The 18,754-nt window shown below is 48.4% G+C and overlaps 2 protein-coding genes across 2 annotated transcripts in view; both read left to right on the top strand.

The window, feature by feature from the left end:
- Positions 1 to 18,754, top strand: part of LOC310756655 (uncharacterized protein) — an 87,727-nt gene that overhangs the window by 38,100 nt on the left and 30,873 nt on the right. The window contains exon 3 of the mRNA XM_083601159.1: positions 13,732 to 13,918. Within this exon, the coding sequence (XP_083457285.1) occupies positions 13,732 to 13,918 (187 nt within the window). The remainder of the gene's footprint in view (positions 1 to 13,731; positions 13,919 to 18,754) is intronic.
- Positions 11,825 to 18,754, top strand: part of LOC310756648 (uncharacterized protein) — a 51,327-nt gene continuing 44,397 nt past the window's right edge. The window contains exon 1 of the mRNA XM_083601141.1: positions 11,825 to 11,839. The gene's annotated coding sequence lies outside the window, so the exon portion shown is untranslated. The remainder of the gene's footprint in view (positions 11,840 to 18,754) is intronic.

Here is an 18,754-nt window from a genome sequence, read left to right as displayed (position 1 = left end):
GTTATGGAAGTTTCGCGTTTCCTGATAAGTGTGAGAAGGGAGAAGGCTGCCAGCGTCGTGTTGCTGTAATCTCCTGCCAGGAAAGGGCAGAAGGGAGATGCTGGAGAGAGGAGCCAAAGGCCAAGAAGGGCGGCTGCTTCAGAAGTCCAGCTTGTTGGCAAACTTGTGAGTACGCTGAAGCCCCGGGGGGAGGAAGATGGCTGCTGCACAGCAGGGCCATGAGAGCTTCAATATCCCCTTCGAAAGACTGAATGGGGCCAATTGGGAGGACTGGAGTAAGCGCATGTATTATTGGCTGGAGGGAAAGCAGCTGTGGGAATGCACGCAGGCCGATCCAGTCCAGGCCCCACCCAATCCAACAGCCGCAGAGGCGGAGAGGGCCGCAGCGGCGGCAAAGAAAGACAAGAAAGCGATGTCCCATGTGGTGATGGCGATCGAAGCATCACAGCTCCCTCATATTGATGGCTTACATACCTGCCATCAGATTTGGTCCGCTCTGACTAGAATACATCAGAGGACCACAGCTGGGGCCAAGATCCATGTGATACGTTCTCTGTTTGAGAAGAGGCTGTCCCCAGGGGAACCGATAAGGGATCACATTGCTCAGGTGCTGACTATCTTCAGTAAGCTGCGTCAGCTCAATGTGCCCTTCCCAGATGAACTTAAGGCTTATACGCTTTTAAGCTCTTTGGACAGGAGTTATGAGAACTTGGTTCTCACGATGGAAACGATGCCACCACAGGATCTTACGATTGAATATATTAGCGGACGCTTGATTGACGAAGAATCGAAACGGCAGAGAGCTGTGAAAGAGGGCACAGGCTGCACCCCAAGAAGGAGTGGGGGGGCAGCAGCCAGGAGTGGTGAGGACTGTGTAAGAGCCTTTGTTTCCAAGAGCTGCTATCGGTGCGGTAGCAACACACATCTGGTCCGCAATTGTCCGCTAGAGGCGCAGGGTGGCGCCAAGGAGACCGGCCGGCGTGGAATGTCAACAAAGCAGGTTCCCAAGGCCAGTTCCCAGCAAAGACGTGGGAAAGCAGCAGGCCAGGAGGAAAAGAAAAACAAGGCGTCTTATCACCTCACAGCTGCGATGGTGTCTCTGAGAAAAGGCAAAAGCCTCAGTCGGGGGGAGGCTGTGGCCATGGCAACCGATGGGAACGTGAGCAACGCCATGGCATCTTTGGAAAACAGCCAGAGACACTCTTTATCTCTTCTTATCGACTCGGGAGCTTCTCACACTCTCGTCACCTCTAGAGAGCTCCTGCGGGACTGCAAGGCTCTTAAAGCTGGACGTTATGTCACCTTAGCAGATGGGTCTCAAAGACCACTGACTGAATCTGGGTTTCTATATTGTTCTTTTATAGATCATTGGGTAGAAGCTTTTGTGGTCCCCGAGCTTGCCCACTCTCTTTTAAGTGTGCCAGCCCTCATGGCTGCTGGGTTCGATGTTCTGTTCTCTAACAATTTGTGTTCCTTCTACAGGGATGGGAAGAAGATCTACAGTGTCCAGAGAAGAGACAGGCTCTTTCTCGTGGAGATGCCCATTGAAAATGGGACTGGTGGGAAAATGGGGCTGGTGGAAAATGGGGCTAGTGGAGAGTCCATTGAAGACGCCCAAGGGCAGTGTGCTAATGTCCCACCACACCATGATTGTATACACTTATGGCACAGGAGGTTTGGGCACGTTGGGTGGTCATATGTGAGGAAGGCCACAGGCAACACCATTGGGTGTAGGTTCAAGGCATGTGACAGATACCTAGATTGTCAAGCCTGTAAGCAATCTAGAATCATAGAATCATAGAATCATAGAATCATAGAGTTGGAAGAGACCACAAGGGCCATCGAGTCCAACCCCCTGCCAAGCAGGAAACACCATCAGAGCACTCCTGACATATGGTTGTCAAGCCTCTGCTTAAAGACCTCCAAAGAAGGAGACTCCACCACACTCCTTGGCAGCAAATTCCACTGTCGAACAGCTCTCACTGTCAGGAAGTTCTTCCTAATGTTTAGGTGGAATCTTCTTTCTTGTAGTTTGGATCCATTGCTCCGTGTCCGCTTCTCTGGAGCAGCAGAAAACAACCTTTCTCCCTCCTCTATGTGACATCCTTTTATATATTTGAACATGGCTATCATATCACCCCTTAACCTCCTCTTCTCCAGGCTAAACATGCCCAGCTCCCTTAGCCGTTCCTCATAAGGCATCGTTTCCAGGCCTTTGACCATTTTGGTTGCCCTCCTCTGGACACGTTCCAGTTTGTCAATGTCCTTCTTGAACTGTGGTGCCCAGAACTGGACACAGTACTCCAGGTGAGGTCTGACCAGAGCAGAATACAGTGGCACTATTACTTCCCTTGATCTAGATGCTATACTCCTATTGATGCAGCCCAGAATTGCATTGGCTTTTTTAGCTGCCGCGTCACACTGTTGGCTCATGTCAAGTTTGTGGTCAACCAAGACTCCTAGATCCTTTTCACATGTAGTGCTCTCAAGCCAGGTGTCACCCATCTTGTATTTGTGCCTCTCATTTTTTTTGCCCAAGTGCAATACTTTACATTTCTCCCTGTTAAAATTCATCTTGTTTGTTTTGGCCCAGTTCTCTAATCTGTCAAGGTCGTTTTGAAGTGTGATCCTGTCCTCTGGGGTGTTAGCCACCCCTCCCAGTTTGGTGTCATCTGCAAATTTGATCAGGATGCCCTTGAGTCCATCATCCAAGTCGTTGATAAAGATGTTGAATAAGACCGGGCCCAAGACAGAACCCTGTGGCACCCCACTAGTCACTCTTCTCCAGGATGAAGAGGAACCATTGATGAGCACCCTTTGGGTTCGGTCAGTCAGCCAGTTACAAATCCACTGAGTGGTAGCATAGTCAAGACCGCATTTTACCAGCTTCTTTACAAGAATATCATGGGGCACCTTGTCAAATGCCTTGCTGAAATCAAGGTAGGCTACATCCACTGCGTTCCCTTCATCTACCAGGCTTGTAATTCTGTCAAAAAACGAGATCAGGTTAGTCTGACATGACTTATTTTTCAGAAATCCATGCTGACTATTGGTGATTACAGCATTCCTTTCTAGGTGCTCACAGACTGTTTGCTTAATGATCTGCTCCAGAATCTTCCCTGGTATTGATGTCAGACTGACTGGGCGGTAATTATTTGGGTCCTCTTTTTTCCCCTTTTTGAAAATAGGGACAACATTTGCCCTCCTCCAGTCTGCCGGGACTTCGCCTGTTCTCCAGGAATTCTCAAAGATGACTGCCAGTGGTTCTGAAATCACATCTGCCAGCTCTTTTAATACTCTTGGATGCAGTTCATCTGGCCCTGGAGACTTGAATACATCTAGACTAGCCAAGTATTCTTGTACTATCTCCTTAGTTATTCTGGGCTGTGTTTCCTCTGCTGAATCATTTGCTCCAAATTCTTCAGGTCGGGCATTGTTTTCTTTATCGGAGAAGACTGAGGCAAAGAAGGCATTGAGGAGTTCAGCCCTTTCTGTGTCCCCTGTTTGCATTTCACCATCTTCTCCTCTGAGTGACCCCACTGTTTCTTTGTTCTTCCTTTTGCTACGAACATACCCATAAAAGCCTTTTTTGTTGCTTTTAACCTCTCTAGCAAGCCTGAGTTCATTCTGTGCTTTAGCTTTTCTGACTTTGTGTCTACATGTGCTGGCTATTTGTTTGAATTCCTCTTTGGTGGTTTCCCCCCTTTTCCATTTTTTGTACACATCCTTTTTTAATCTTAACTCAGTTAAAAGTTCTTTAGATAGCCACCCTGGCTTCTTTAGGCACCTTCCATGTTTCCGTCTCATTGGTATTGCCTGAAGTTGTGCTTTTACTATCTCCCTCTTAACAAACTCCCAGCCATCATGAACTCCCTTTCCTTTTAGTATTACTGTCCATGGGATCTCACCAAGCACTTCCCTAAGTTTTATGAAGTCGGCTTTCTTAAAGTCGAGAAATTGAGTCCTAGTATGCTTGGCTGCTCCTGTCCGCTGTATAGTAAACTTCAGAAGAGCATGATCACTCGCGCCTAATGATCCTTCCACTTCTACCCCACTAACCAGGTCATCAACATTGGTTAGGACCAGATCTAAAATGGCTGTTCCTCTTGTTGCTTCTCCCACTTTCTGGACAATGAAGTTGTCTGCAAGGCCAGTGAGGAATCTGTTTGACCTTATGCTCTAAGGTCACAACATGCACATACCCCAGGTCAGAGAGGAGAACCAGCAAACCCTTTGAACTTGTGCATGCAGATTTGTCGGGCCCCATGCAGACACCTTCTTTAGCCGGGTCTAAATGGGTTTTGCTTCTGGTTGACGATTTTTCTAGACATTCTTGGGTTTTTGCGCTGCAACAGAAGTCAGAGGCAGCTGCACTGATCAGGGATTGGATCACAGCGGTAGAGCTACGGTTCTCTACCAGGGTGATTTCCTTTCAATCTGATCGGGGGGGGGGGGAGTTCACAGGTTCTGCGCTGCAATCGTTTTTCAGGCAGAAGGGTATCAGTCATCGACTGACTGCCCCCTACAGTCCGCAACAGAATGGGGTTGCAGAGAGAAAATTTCGCACACTACAGGAGTCAGCGAATGCTATGCTGGCAGACTCGGGTTTGCCACAGCGCTTTTGGGCTGAGAGTTATAAGACGGCATGCTTTGTTCAGAACAGGGTGTTCAATTCAAGTGTTGGGGACACACCGTACTTTCTGCTGCATGGGAAGCAACCTAAAGTGGACTTCCTGAGAGTGTTTGGCTGTGGGGCTTGGGTCCTCATTCCAAAGGCCATGCGCAGAAAGGGTCAGCCAAGGTCCAGGAAAATGATCTTTGTAGGCTATGAGCCGGGTTCAAAGGCGTGGCGTTTCGCATACCCTACTGGCAACCAGTCCAAGCTGCTTATTAGCGGCAGTGCTGAGTTTTGCGAGCAGAGTGGGTGGAAGCGTCTTCACGGGAATCCAGATGTTCTGTTAGACTCAGATGAGGAAGAGGAGGAGGACGAGGCTGAACCTGTTGCTGAGGTGCACAGTCCACAGCCACAGAGTCCAGAGCCGGGATCTCCAAGGGAGAGGCTCCGTATCTCTCCAAAAGGGAGTCCCAGGACCCCTCCAAAGGTCTCTGTCAAGTCTGAGCTAAGGAGTGAATCATCCTCGCCAGCAGGACCAGCTGTTCGCCCTAAACGGCGCAGCAGGTCAGAGGGGGATGTTTCTGAGGGTGGTAGGGTTGATCCAGGTGATTCAGGCGCAGTTCCAGAATTCACGCTGAGGAGGTCAGCAAGATCAACCAAAGGGAAGCCACCTGAAAGGTATGAAGCCACGAGTGTCTGGGTTGGTGTGGCTAGATGTGAACCTGAATCCTTTGAGGATGTTCAGAAGTTGCCTCGGGAAGAAGCCAGCAAATGGCATGAGGCGATGCAGAAGGAGATGAACTCAATGGAGTCTCTTGGAGTGTTCTCACTCACACAGCTGCCGGCTAACCAGCAAGCTGTGAGCTGCAGATGGGTTTACCGACTTAAACCCACAGAAGCAGGAGAACCACAGTATAAAGCGAGATTAGTGGCCCGTGGATTCACACAGAGAAGGGGTGTCCACTTCACAGAGGTATATTCGCCGACCTCAAGGGCGGAGACTTTGAGAACGCTTTTGGCGATAGCAGCACAGAGAGGTTGGAAGGTGAACCATTTTGATGTAGATGTCGCCTACCTGAACTCAGATCTCCAGGAGGAGTTGTACATGCTTCCTCCTCCAGGGTTTGAAGTCAGTGAGCCAGGCGTCGTGTGGCGGTTGCACAAATCCATCTATGGATTACGCCAATCTGCCAGGAATTGGAATATGTGCCTACATGAAGCCTTAGAAGAGCTAGGTTTTAAGAGATCTCTTGCAGACAGTTGTCTTTACATTAGAGATTCAGGCTTGCAACAGCAAGTGGCCCAGGTGTTTGTTGATGACATCTTGCTCATGGCAAAGACAGGTGAACAGGTAGAGAAGTTTGCTAAGGAGCTTGGAAAGCGGTTCAAGCTAAAGCAACTTGGAGATGTCAAGTCCTATCTAGGCGTAGAGATCACAAGAGCAAGTGATGGAAGCTTTTTGCTTCGCCAGAAAGGTAAGATTGAACAGTTGCTTGAGAAGTTCAGGATGTCTGATTGTGCAGGTGCCAGATCACCCATGGAGACTGGGTACGTGAAGGAGTGTCAGTAAGTAGAACGCGTGGTGTTCGAAAATACTGAACTCTTTCAGTCAGCTCTGGGTAGTCTGTTGTATCTGTCACAGTGGAGCAGACCAGACATAGCGTTTGCTGTCAATCTGCTCAGTAGAGAAGCTTCAAGTCCTAGTGTACAGGCCTGGAATGGTATTAAGCGGGTGCTACGTTACCTGCAAGATACCAAAGACTTTTGCCTCAAGATGTCGGCTGAGGGTGATGTCAAGCTGACCGCCTGGGTGGATTCGGATTGGGCTAACCTTGAGGACCGCAAATCAGTGTCAGGCCTAGTGGTGAAGTTTGGGGACTCAGTGATTGGGTGGAGGTCCCAGAAGCAAAGTCTCATAGCGCTTTCATCTACTGAAGCTGAGTTCAGTGCGCTATCAGAGGTTTGCAGAGAACTGGAGTTCTATGTGTGTTTGGTCGAGGAAATCTGTGGAGAGAATTGTCTGCCCGTTGTGGTGCATGAAGACAATCAACCATGCCTCAAATTGGCTGAGACAGGGCAATTCAAGGCGAGGACCAAACATTTGGACATACGGTTCCGAAATGTATGTCAGAGCGTTCATGAGGGGCTAGTTGCTCTGAAATACTGTCCCTCAACCAAGAACCTCGCTGATGGTTTCACAAAACCATTGACCTTCCAGAAGCACGAGGAGTTCTGTGAGGGTCTGTGTATGGGGAAAGCATTGTTGGCTATTGTCCCCAGATGCAGGACAAGAGGGGGTGTGGAGTTTGGAACTGACAGGGTTAAAACTCCGTGGTGTCCTTTATCTGGGAGGAGCTTGAAGCAGAGAGTCACAGTGTGTGTCTGCTTTCAGACTTGCTTTCACTTCTGACTGAGACGCAGCTCGGCTCAGAGGCTGCGTGTGTGCTTTTGGGAGCACGGGAGAAAATGCAAGAAAGCTCCGATGGAGAAAGACTGATTTATGGCTTGTAAATAAACGCTTCTAGAGATAAGAACCGAACTGTCTCTGGACTTGATTTATCCCTCATCTCACACGGACACAGGACCGCTGCTACTCTGCTCTCCTGCCAGGTCAGCTCCCAAGCAGAGCCACGCAAGGGGAAGCGTGACTGGACGCAGGGATTTTTTTACGCAAAGTGCCTCCACAACCAGTTCCCCAAGTGGCATAGTGGACATTGTGGCTTCTCCCGATGGCTTAAAGGTAATTTGGGCTTGCAACTTTGCCAACAAGTCTCTTCCTAATAATGGAATAGGGCATTCAGGGATATACAAAAGGTTGTGTTACACCACTTGGCCTCCCAACTTGCAGGTAACTGGTTGCAGAAACGATGCCCGCTGGGATTTTCCGGTGGCTCCTATTATGGTAATGGATTCAGGGGTTGGTTTAGCAACGGGGGTGGGGACGACCGAGTTGGCCGCTCCCGTGTCCTTTCTGTCGGCAGATGGCGCACTGATTCCGTTCAAGACGGCTTCGCCCTCCTCCCCGGGCATTTCCTCCTTTCTGAGGGACGGGGGTGGCTGCCTGTAATGCCATCAGCTTCTTTGTTTAATACTTCTCCTTTTTTCTCTGGGCCTCCTCATCTCTCTGATTGTAAGTGGTTTGAGCTATTTCCAACATCCATTCCAGCCCATGGCCGATGAACCCCTTATGCTTCTGGATTTTTCAGCGAACATCGGGCGCTGCCTGAGCTACAAAGGCAGCCTTTATAATGGGGGCGTTGGCAATATCATCTGGGTTCTCCTCAAAGGTAGGGTTCTGATTTCTCCAATTGCACACATCAGCACTTGAAAAAGGGTATATGCTGGACCGTATAAGTGCGTGGTGGTGCTTCCCCACCCTGTCCTGGGGGGCCTGGTGGGTCATACACTCTGCGTAGAGGCATCATTGCAGTCCCACCCTTTTTCTGTGCCTTATGGGACTTATGGAGGGACGCCCTGGTTGCTGCTTCTATCCATTCCTTCTGCCATTTCTTCCCTTGTGTTGGGGAACATCCTGCTGCTGCCAACAAATGGGAACTAACATCCACTTCTTTCGCATAGGGTTGTACATACTGTTGCAATCTCAATGTCTGATACTGTGTCCACCTTTTTCCCTTTCTTTGCTAACTCAATTAGTCCCGTCATAAACTCCTCATCATCCTCTTCCTCTTCGCTCTCTAATTCATCAACCTTGGAGGGTTCAGGCTGAGGGCCGGCTCCTCCCTGGTCCTGGGGCCCTGGGCCTGGGGGATTCGCTAGAGGGGCAGCTGGTGGAGCATAGGGTGGCGGCGGTTTAATGACTTCCCCCTCTTCTCCTTCCGGCTCTGATATCACCGGGGGCCTTTCTGACTTCCCTGCCGGTCGGACTGCACAAATTGTATTTTGTGGGGCGTCGCCTCGGCAGGCTTTCAGCCACGGTGGATTCTTTTCTACATTGATTTTCCAGGTAGAAATATAAGGGATCTGGTCTGGGTGGACGTTCAAGATATTTTGATATAGTGGGTTGATTAGTTGCAAATTAAATCTGCCCTCCGAGGGCCAATTAGTTCCTTGGGTGGGCCAATCAACCTCACATAATGTCCTCATCCTCTCTCTTCTCAATTTGAACCCAATCATCATGCTTCGTAGCTGCTTTCCAGTTGGTTAAAAAGCATTTCGGAGGACTACGTTGGCTTGCCCCAGACCCCATTTTTCAGATACTCCGCTCCTAACCGGGCTTAAGATCCTTTCACACTCCACACACTACAGACTGTGACTTGAGCGAACTCGCGTTGCCAAGAAATGCACAGCCCTGCAATCGCTCGGCCAAGGGGACGCTAAGCCCCGGCCCACACTTGACAATTCAGCCACTGGAGTATCTGACATGCAACATACAAAACACACCCCAATATAATTCCAACATGCAACACACAAAACACACCAAAATAATTTTCCCTCTGTTTCCCCTTTCCCCAACCTTACTGGCGGCACTCTACTGCCACCTCTGTTTCCCCTTTTCCCTTTTCCCGTCCCTGTCTGGCGGGGCGGCACCTTATTGCCACGGCCAGTTCCTTTGTTCCTTTTCTGGCGGCACTCTACTGCTCACAGCCAGACCCCTTTCCTGGCGGCACTCTACTGCTCACGGCCAGGTGAAGCTGATCAGGCTTCTTACCACGCCCTTTCCCTTAGGGCTTACCTGTTCCGCTGCAGACCCCTCCTTCGGCCATCCTCTTTTCTCCCTCGACCAGGTGTCTCCACTCCGGAGCGGTGTGGCCGGCTCCCCCCACGAACAGGCAGGGGTGCGCACTTGGAGCCGCGAACGCCGGTCCGGGGCTGTTCACCGAGGTCGGGCCTGGCCCTCCCCGGCCCCCTGGGGTGGGGCGATTCCCGGCCAATGCACCAAAATGAAGGCTGAAGCCTTATCCTTGCCAGGGAATCGTTTGCCTGCGTCCCCAGGACCGAAGAGAGAGCAAAAAGCACCAGGAAAGATTCTTCTTTGGAGAAAAAAGTTTTATTGAAATCTGTGCACAGAGGTGGCCAGTGGGATCGTTCCCAAAACACTGGCCCATAGATACAAATAAACAAGCATCTTTATACCTGAGAGTCTGCCCATCTCTTCCCACCTCTTCAAATTCTCCAATCAGCTGGCAAGGTTAAGCTTATTTCCTTATATGGCATATGGCTATCTGGCTAGCTAAGCCCACCTCCTTCCCTTGTTCATGTGCTCCTCTCTTGCGTTACTGCAGCAGAGAGCATGTGCAGAGAGCAGCTCCTGGTTTGCAGAATTCAAGCAATTGCAAAGAGGAAGTAGCTCCCAGCTTGCAATTGCGGTTTTTTGCTAGCTGGCAGGACAGGAAATGGCCTCAGACAGATTTAGCAAACCGCCGCTGTTTGCTAGCAATTGCAAAGCAAGATTAACAGAGGAATTTACTTAGGTACAAAATACAGAGAATACTGATAGCAACCCTTCAGGTACAAAATACAGAGAGCAACCCTTCACTCTCCCTTCAGCCTCTGTTTTTAATAATAATAATAATAATAATAATAATTTATTATTATGGTCAGAGACCAGCTTGCTGGAATTAAATGTCTGTTATATATATTTCTGTATGTGTTTGGCTGGTACATTTATGAACATTTATTTTATATCTTAGACCTTATAATTCTCATAGCAGCCTCTGTTATTTTCTCCTACTGATAGAGAATCTACTTAAGGACTCTATATGGGCTTTTAGATACTCCATAAGGGAAAGGGAGCAGTATTTTTAGTATAACAGCTGCATACAGGTATAACTGGACAGAGCCAATCGTCTTCCACCCCCTGTGCAATTATGGTGCTTTAAAAAAAAGTGGGGCTTTTTTCCGGGGGTACCCAAACATCCACAACATTCCCCAACTGTTCAAAGTATGGCACTTACTGTAAAAATTCCATGGTGAGTAACTGCATCTTTATTGCTTTAAAAGCAAGCACTGGAAAAAAGGGGTTGCTTCTTAAATTTATTGCTTTATTTTTCATGACAGAAAATGAAGCATAGAACTCCCCCTCTGTCCTCACAAATTAAAATTTTATTTTTTTCAGTACTTCCCACGAAGAATATTTCACATCCGTAGTGTACATTCAGCACGTATTGAAAGTACATGGTTCCCCCCAAAAGATTCATGGGAGGGGTTGCATGTGAGGAATTCTTTGGCAGTCTGTCCGGCAGCTGCTGCTGCTGCAAGTGCCTGTTCAATGTTCCTGTGTCTCTGTGTCTGTGAGGAGAATACAGGCCACTGCAAAAGACACTGTGTGTAATGAATGTGCAATAAGCCAGAGAGAGAGTGTTGCCCCTTCAGCAGACATCACACACACACACACCTACTACCAAAATCAACACAATCACTTCTGCAAATGTCCCCACAAAACACTTCATTACAGTTTTTCCTATCTATTCAAAGGGACTCTGCTGCACATAACAATTCACTGATAAATGTACAGTGGTACCTCGGGTTAAGTACTTAATTCGTTCCGGAGGTCCGTTCTTAACCTGAAGCACCACTTTAGCTAATAGGGCCGCTGCACCGTCGGAGCACAATTTCTGTTCTCATCCTGAAGCAAAGTTCTTAACCCGAGGTACTATTTCTGGGTTAGCGGAGTCTGTAACCTGAAGTGTCTGTAACCCGAGATACCACTGTATCTATGCACTGGCTCACTGGGAAAACTTCAGAAATTCATATAGAATCACTTGAGTGTCGGATTTACACCATTCCAATGTTCTTCTGTTCAGGAAGGAAATGGCTGCCAAGGGAGGAGCTTGGGACATGAGTGAGGGCAGCCATAATCTCTAAAGTTTGATCCCATGTACTCAGCAGCCCCTCTGCCTGAGTGATATAATCTCTGGCATCCTGATACCTGAGTACGGGACAGGTAAGCCATTCCAGAAACAATAGCAAACCCAGATCAAGACAAAAGGGTGTGATTAACTTGGCTGGGAAACTGGGACATGTAAATACCTCTTTTGCATCACTTGATGAGTGTATGGTGGAGGTCAGTCGAAGGGTGGGGGCAAGCCCTGATGCTGAGGTTTCTGTCACCAGACACGCCCCCCCAATTGTGATGTAATTTGTAATGTATCCATGATGTAATTTTAGGGGTGTTGTGGGTATCTCTGTAAAACTGATCAAAGTGGGAGCCATCCTTTGTTCTGGGCTTCTTTCCTGGTGGTGGGTGGAAGTCCTGTTGCAATAGTTTTTTAAAAAATAAAGATCGGGCCTCCTGGCTGCTGTTTGCTCCTATATTCCTGGTTGGTGTCTTTGTTTGGTAATCCAGGTGAGCCCAAGGATTTTCCTATAACAAGACCCTTGAACTTGTTCCTTATAATGCAATCTGAACAAAACTGGTGAAGCAGTGAGGACAATATATTCTTGCAAAAGCTGGGAGCCAAAGCAGGCACAGTCCAGCTGGGGCAAAGAATGAGTTTATATTCCCTATGCACACGTTCCCACCCTCGTCTCCCCATTGGTTGCGTGTTGCAAGGTTTTCCTTCCCCCAATTATCAGATAACAGACAAGAGGCTGAACGTGGAGAGAATCTTCTCCTTCCTCCTCTGAGTTGCCTCCACTTCCGGCTTCACCAGCAGAGATAATTTCCCGGCTTCCAAAGGAGGGAGGGGAGGAGGCGGGAAGCGGGGCTGCATTGTGCGGAGGCGGGGCTTCTTCCTAATCAAGCCTCCTAATTAAGCGCCCTCACTCCCTGCCTCCCACGCGGGGGCTCCCATTCCCGCCCCCGCTGCCCAGGATGTCGGGTGAGTGCAAAGCCAATGGCGGGGAAGGAGGGAAGGGGCTTTGCGAGGGGGTCCAGGATGAGAAGCCCCGGGACGGGGAGAGGCGGCCCTGCACAAGATCCGGGCGGGGAGAAGAGAAGGGAGGAAAGGGAGCTGTTTTCTTAAAGGGGGCCTTGAAGGGGGGGGGGAGAAGCTTCCTCCTGCATGGATCTGGTGCAAAGGGAGTTGCAGGGAAGGAGGCGGGAAAGGGAAGAGGGGTGGGCATTGCTGGCCAGGATCGCCTTAATAGTATTAATTTAAATTTAATATCTATACCCCAGCAGAAGGCTCCTCGGAGGAGGGCCTCAGTGTCCGGCTTCCTTCCTTCCTTCCTTAGGTACCAGGCGAAAGTCTTTCTCTTCTCCCAGGCGTTTGGCTCATTAAACAATCTATGGACTTCACAACAGCATTGGGGGAGGGTTGTCGTTTTTATTTCTTACTCTGCTATGCATCTCTGTGTTTTTCTATTGTATGCTGCCCTATGATCTTTGGAGGAAGGGCAGTATAGAATTGGAAAGAATAGCAGTAAAAATAGGTTTTAAAGAAGTGCCCACTTTAAGATACCACGTGGTGTAAACGTGTATTTTGTCCTCTAGGTTCAAACACATAGTAAGAGCAAGCAGTGCTCCAAAGTGCTTCTCTTGTGAACTTGCTATCTAACTTGTTTACTCCTGATCAAAGCTCCTGTTTCCCAAAAGGACTGGAGGGGAGGGGGTCTCCTCACCACTTTTAACCCCCCCACTCCCACCGCATGGAAGGCAGAGGACGTGTTCGTTCACAATCCCAGTGTTTACCATGTGTGTATCTGAAGTGAACCAGACGCTGCAGCTCCTTCCCCTCTCACTGGGCTGCAGAGGAGGAAAGGGATGGGTCTGAAGGCTCTTCCTGCCTCTCTCCCCTGAGGAACAAGAGCAAAGGGTGTTTGCAGGGCAGAAGGACAGAGGAGGAGGCAGCGAGGGCAGAGGGAGCAGTGGGCGGATCCACTGCGTTTCCCAGAAGTCCAGATGCAAGCAAGGGGCTTGCTTCTTCTCCATGCAAGGGCCACCCATGTATTCAGAGCAGTCCTTTGAAGATTAACTCTTAAGTTCCCAGGAATCTACTCTCAGGCCTGTAATGTGCATACCATGCCAGCCTTAGGAAGTGAGGTGGCACAGGCAGGTGAAAGAAATTGCCAAAGGTGTTGGAAAATGGGTTGAGGCTTTTGGGAAGGGGGTGCCCAATTGGGGCTTCTCCAGGGGCAGCAGAATGTCTTGGGCAGGAGAATCCCTGCAGGGGCTCTGAGACTCCCTTGGCTTCTTCTTCTTCCCTCCTTCCCAGGAAGCTGCAACTGGCTCTGGATTCTGCGCTCCTCAGGAAGCTGAACCTGCAAACCTAGCTGAGACTGAACCTGCAACCCTGGCCAGGATGGAAGGAGGAAGATGGACGGTTGACCTGGTCAGGCTCTCTCCCGCATCCCTCCCCACAACCTCTGAGCATTCCCTCCCAGGCCCCTTGGAGAAATCTGGTGAGTTCCAGGGGAGAGGAGATGGGGACGGGGATAGATGGGTGGTGGAGGGAGAAAGAGGAAAAGATGGAGAGGAGACAAATGGAAGGAAGTTCCTGACAGGAAGAAGGAAGAGGTGAAGCCTTCTCCAAAGCAACTTTTCTTCCTCCAGGCTTTGAAATCTTAGGTGTTTTTTCCACGGCAGGAATAATTGAAGATATTGATGTTGCACACCAGTCCTGAAAAATGGGTGAAGGGGAATGGAAATGCTTCCCATAGTTATTTATAATTCGTATATTTCAATTGTTGCTATTACTTTATTTGTTATAGGGTCAGAGTGATACATTCCACCAGCATCAAATACAATAAATGCATGCACCTCCCCAGTTTGGTGGGCTTAAGGGACAAAGGACCCGATATCAGGATACACAGTTCCTGTGGCTGGAGGCTCTACACCATAGGATTGGGTATATGAAGACCAACAGTGGTCAGTATTATTTACTCGGGTACAAGTGAATGCAGAAGAATCAGAAGAAGCAAATTGTGTAAACTTGCCAATCTTACAGACTGGGGTTGTGTGTTAGAATGAGTGGGATAATAATTTATAGCGCCCCTATAATCTTGTCCGTCCCTAAGCTTACATGGAGATACTGTGGTACAACCTTTGTACAAATTTCAAAATAAGTACACAAAGTCAACAAAGAGACTCACAAGTTTATAGTGGCATCAGGTTTCCTGGTCAAGAGTCCACTTTGTCAGACTGCAGCCCACAAAAGCTTAGGCCATAATACATTTTACAGCCTTTAAGGACTGCAAAAGATGAATAAACAGAAGCATAGTTCATCTATGGAATCCATCCTACAGGAGACGGTGATGGCCAGCAACTTGGAGAGCTTGAAAAGCACAGGAGGGCAGAGGGCTCTTGTGCTCCAATCCTGCTTGCCAGTTTCCCTCAGGCATCTGGTTGGCCTCTGTGAGAACAGGGTGCTGGACTAGGTGGAACTTTGCCTGATCCAGCAGGCTCTTCTTGTTGTTGTTTAGTCGTTTAGTCATTCCGACTCTTCGTGGACCCATGGACCAGAGCATGCCAGGCACTCCTGTCTTCCACTGCCTCCCGCAGTTTGGTCACACTCATGCTGGTAGCTTCGAGAACACTGTCCAACCATCTCGTCCTCTGTCGTCCCCTTCTCCTTGTGCCCTCCATCTTTCCCAACATCAGGGTCTTTTCCAGGGAGTCGTCTCTTCTCATGAGGTGGCCAAAGTATTGGAGCCTCAGCTTCACGATCTGTCCTTCCAGTGAGTACTCAGGGCTGATTTCCTTCAGAATGGATAGGTTTGATCTTCTTGCAGTCCATGGGACTCTCAAGAGTCTCCTCCAGCACCATAATTCAAAAGCATCAATTCTTCGGCGATCAGCCTTCTTTATGGTCCAGCTCTCACTTCCATACATCATTACTGGGAAAACCATAGCTTTAACTATATGGACCTTTGTTGGCAAGGTGATGTGTCTGCTTTTTAGGATGCTGTCTAGGTTTGTCCTTTCTTTTCTCCCAAGAAACAGGAGTCTTTTAATTTTGTGACTGCTGTCACCATCTGCAGTGATCATGGAGCCCAAGAAAGTAAAATCTCTCACTGCCTCCATTTCTTCCCCTTCTATTTGCCAGGAGGTGATGGGACCAGTCACCATGTTCATCGTTTTTTTGATGTTGAGCTTCAGACCATATTTTGCGCTCTCCTCTTTCACCGTCATTAAAAGGTTCTTTAATTCCTCCTCACTTTCTGCCATCAAGGTTGTGTCATCCTCATATCTGAGGTTGTTGATATTTCTTTTGCCAATCTTAATTCTAGTTTGGGATTCATCCAGCCAGGCCTTTCACATTATGTAATCTGCATGTAAGTTAAATAAGCAGGGAGACAATATACAGCCTTGTCGTACTCCTTTCCCAATTTTGAACCAATCAGTTGTTCCATATCCAGTTCTAACTGTAGCTTCTTGTCCCACATAGAGATTTCTCAGGAGACAGATGAGGTGATCAGGCACTCCCATTTCTTTAAGAACTTGCCATAGTTTGCTGTGGTCAACACAGTCAAAGGCTTTTGCATAGTCAATGAAGCAGAAGTAGATGTCTTTCTGGAACTCTCTAGCTTTCTCCATAATCCAGTGCATGTTTGCAATTTGGTGTCTGGTTCCTCTGCCCCTTCAAAATGCATAACCTTGTTAGCGTGTGAAATGAGCGCAATTGTGCGGTAGTTGGAGCATTTTTGGGCACTGTGATGGCTTGGGAATACTCTTCGCAAGAAATGCTTCTGCTCACTCAGAGATACATAGATACGTACAGCCTTTATTTTACATATGTACAAGCAGCACACATAATTACACGTCCAAATCCTGTGAGTCAGATTACCGGAGTGATTTCCGTCCGCCCCTTTTCCAGCAGAAGAGGCGAGGCATTCTCAATTGATGTCTCTGCCACCTCCGCTTTAACCCTCTATGTTCCTGAGCAGATGGAACTGGCACTGCATCGCTATCCGTGCCAGAACTTCCTGTGCGGGGTTGAGGCTCTGCTCCAGCATCTGAGAGCCTTTCCTCCTCCTGGCTTTCCCCCCTTTCCTGCACTGGCTCTTCCTGCCCCCCTTCGTCTGCTCGTCTCTCCTCCTCCCCTTCGTTCTCCGTCAATACCATGACATCACCCCCTCTTCTAAGATCCTCCTCCTCCGCGTCACTCTCACTTTCTTCTGAGGATTGAAAACCGAAGAAATCTCCCTCTTCCTCGTCAGTTTGCTAAAAAAATTCTCTTAATTGCCAATCGTGTGGCCTAGGTTTATGAGGGTATCTTGTATGGAAAGACCTTTGCAATTCTGGTGCGTGAATGGATTCTGCCAGCTCCCAGGAGTTCTCAGTTTCCCGACAGCCCTCCCACGCCACCAGGTATTGCAACCTATTTCTATACCACCTAGAATCCAAGATTTCTTCAGTTTCCTCCTCCACCCCATTCTCTACCATTGTTGGAGATGGAAGATTTCCCCTTGCCTCCTGCTGGTACCTGTGTGCAGGATTATAGAATCATAGAGTTGGAATAGACCACAAGGGCCATCGAGTCCAACCCCCTGCCAAGCAGTAAACACCATCAGAGCACTCCTGACATATGGTTGTCAAGCCTCTGCTTAAAGACCTCCAAAGAAGGAGACTCCACCACAATCCTTGGCAGCAAATTCCACTGTCGAACAGCTCTTCCTGTCAGGAAGTTCTTCCTAATGTTTAGGTGGAATCTTCTTTCTTGTAGTTTGGATCCATTGCTCCGTGTCCGCTTCTCTGGAGCAGCAGAAAACAACCTTTCTCCCTCCTCTATGTGACATCCTTTTATATATTTGAACATGGCTATCATATCACCCCTTAACCTCCTCTTCTCCAGGCTAAACATGCCCAGCTCCCTTAGCCGTTCCTCATAAGGCATCGTTTCCAGGCCTTTGACCATTTTGGTTGCCCTCCTCTGGACACGTTCCAGTTTGTCACTGTCCTTCTTGAACTGTGGTGCCCAAAACTGGCCACAGTACTCCAGGTGAGGTCTGACCAGAGCAGAATACAGTGGCACTATTACTTCCCTTGATCTAGATGCTATACTCCTATTGATGCAGCCCAGAATTGCATTGGCTTTTTTAGCTGCCGCGTCACACTGTTGGCTCATGTCAAGTTTGTGGTCAACCAAGACTCCTAGATCCTTTTCACATGTGGTGCTCTCAAGCCAGGTGTCCCCCATCTTGTATTTGTGCCTCTCATTTTTTTTGCCCAAGTGCAATACTTTACATTTCTCCCTGTTAAAATTCATCTTGTTTGTTTTGGCCCAGTTCTCTAATCTGTCAAGGTCGTTTTGAAGTGTGATCCTGTCCTCTGGGGTGTTAACCACCCCTCCCAGTTTGGTGTCATCTGCAAATTTGATCAGGATGCCCTTGAGTCCATCATCCAAGTCGTTGATAAAGATGTTGAATAAGACCGGGCCCAAGACAGAACCCTGTGGCACCCCACTAGTCACTCTTCTCCAGGATGAAGAGGAACCATTGATGAGCACCCTTTGGGTTCGGTCAGTCAGCCAGTTACAAATCCACTGAGTGGTAGCATAGTCAAGACCGCATTTTACCAGCTTCTTTACAAGAATATCATGGGGCACCTTGTCAAATGCCTTGCTGAAATCAAGGTAGGCTACATCCACTGCGTTCCCTTCATCTACCAGGCTTGTAATTCTGTCAAAAAACGAGATCAGGTTAGTCTGACATGACTTATTTTTCAGAAATCCATGCTGACTATTGGTGATCACAGCATTCCTTTCTAGGTGCTCACAGATTGTTTGCTTAATGATCTGCTCCAGAATCTTCCCTGGTATTGATGTCAGACTGACTGGGCGGTAATTATTTGGGTCCTCTCTTTTCCCCTTTTTGAAAATAGGGACAACATTTGCCCTCCTCCAGTCTGCCGGGACTTCGCCTGTTCTCCAGGAATTCTCAAAGATGACTGCCAGTGGTTCTGAAATCACATCTGCCAGTTCTTTTAATACTCTTGGATGCAGTTCATCTGGCCCTGGAGACTTGAATACATCTAGACTAGCCAAGTATTCTTGTACTATCTCCTTAGTTATTCTGGGCTGTATTTCCTCTGCTGAATCATTTGCTCCAAATTCTTCAGGTCGGGCATTGTTTTCTTTATCGGAGAAGACTGAGGCAAAGAAGGCATTGAGGAGTTCAGCCCTTTCTGTGTCCCCTGTTTGCATTTCACCATCTTCTCCTCTGAGTGACCCCACTGTTTCTTTGTTCTTCCTTTTGCTACGGACATACCCATAAAAGCCTTTTTTGTTGCTTTTAACC

The sequence above is a fragment of the Podarcis filfolensis genome (genome assembly GCF_964270895.1).
Source record: "Podarcis filfolensis genome assembly, chromosome: 2".
In the NCBI taxonomy this organism is placed as follows: Eukaryota; Metazoa; Chordata; class Lepidosauria; order Squamata; family Lacertidae; genus Podarcis; species Podarcis filfolensis.
The sequence above is the reverse complement of the archived record's forward strand: the minus strand, read 5'-3'. Positions and strand labels throughout refer to the sequence as shown.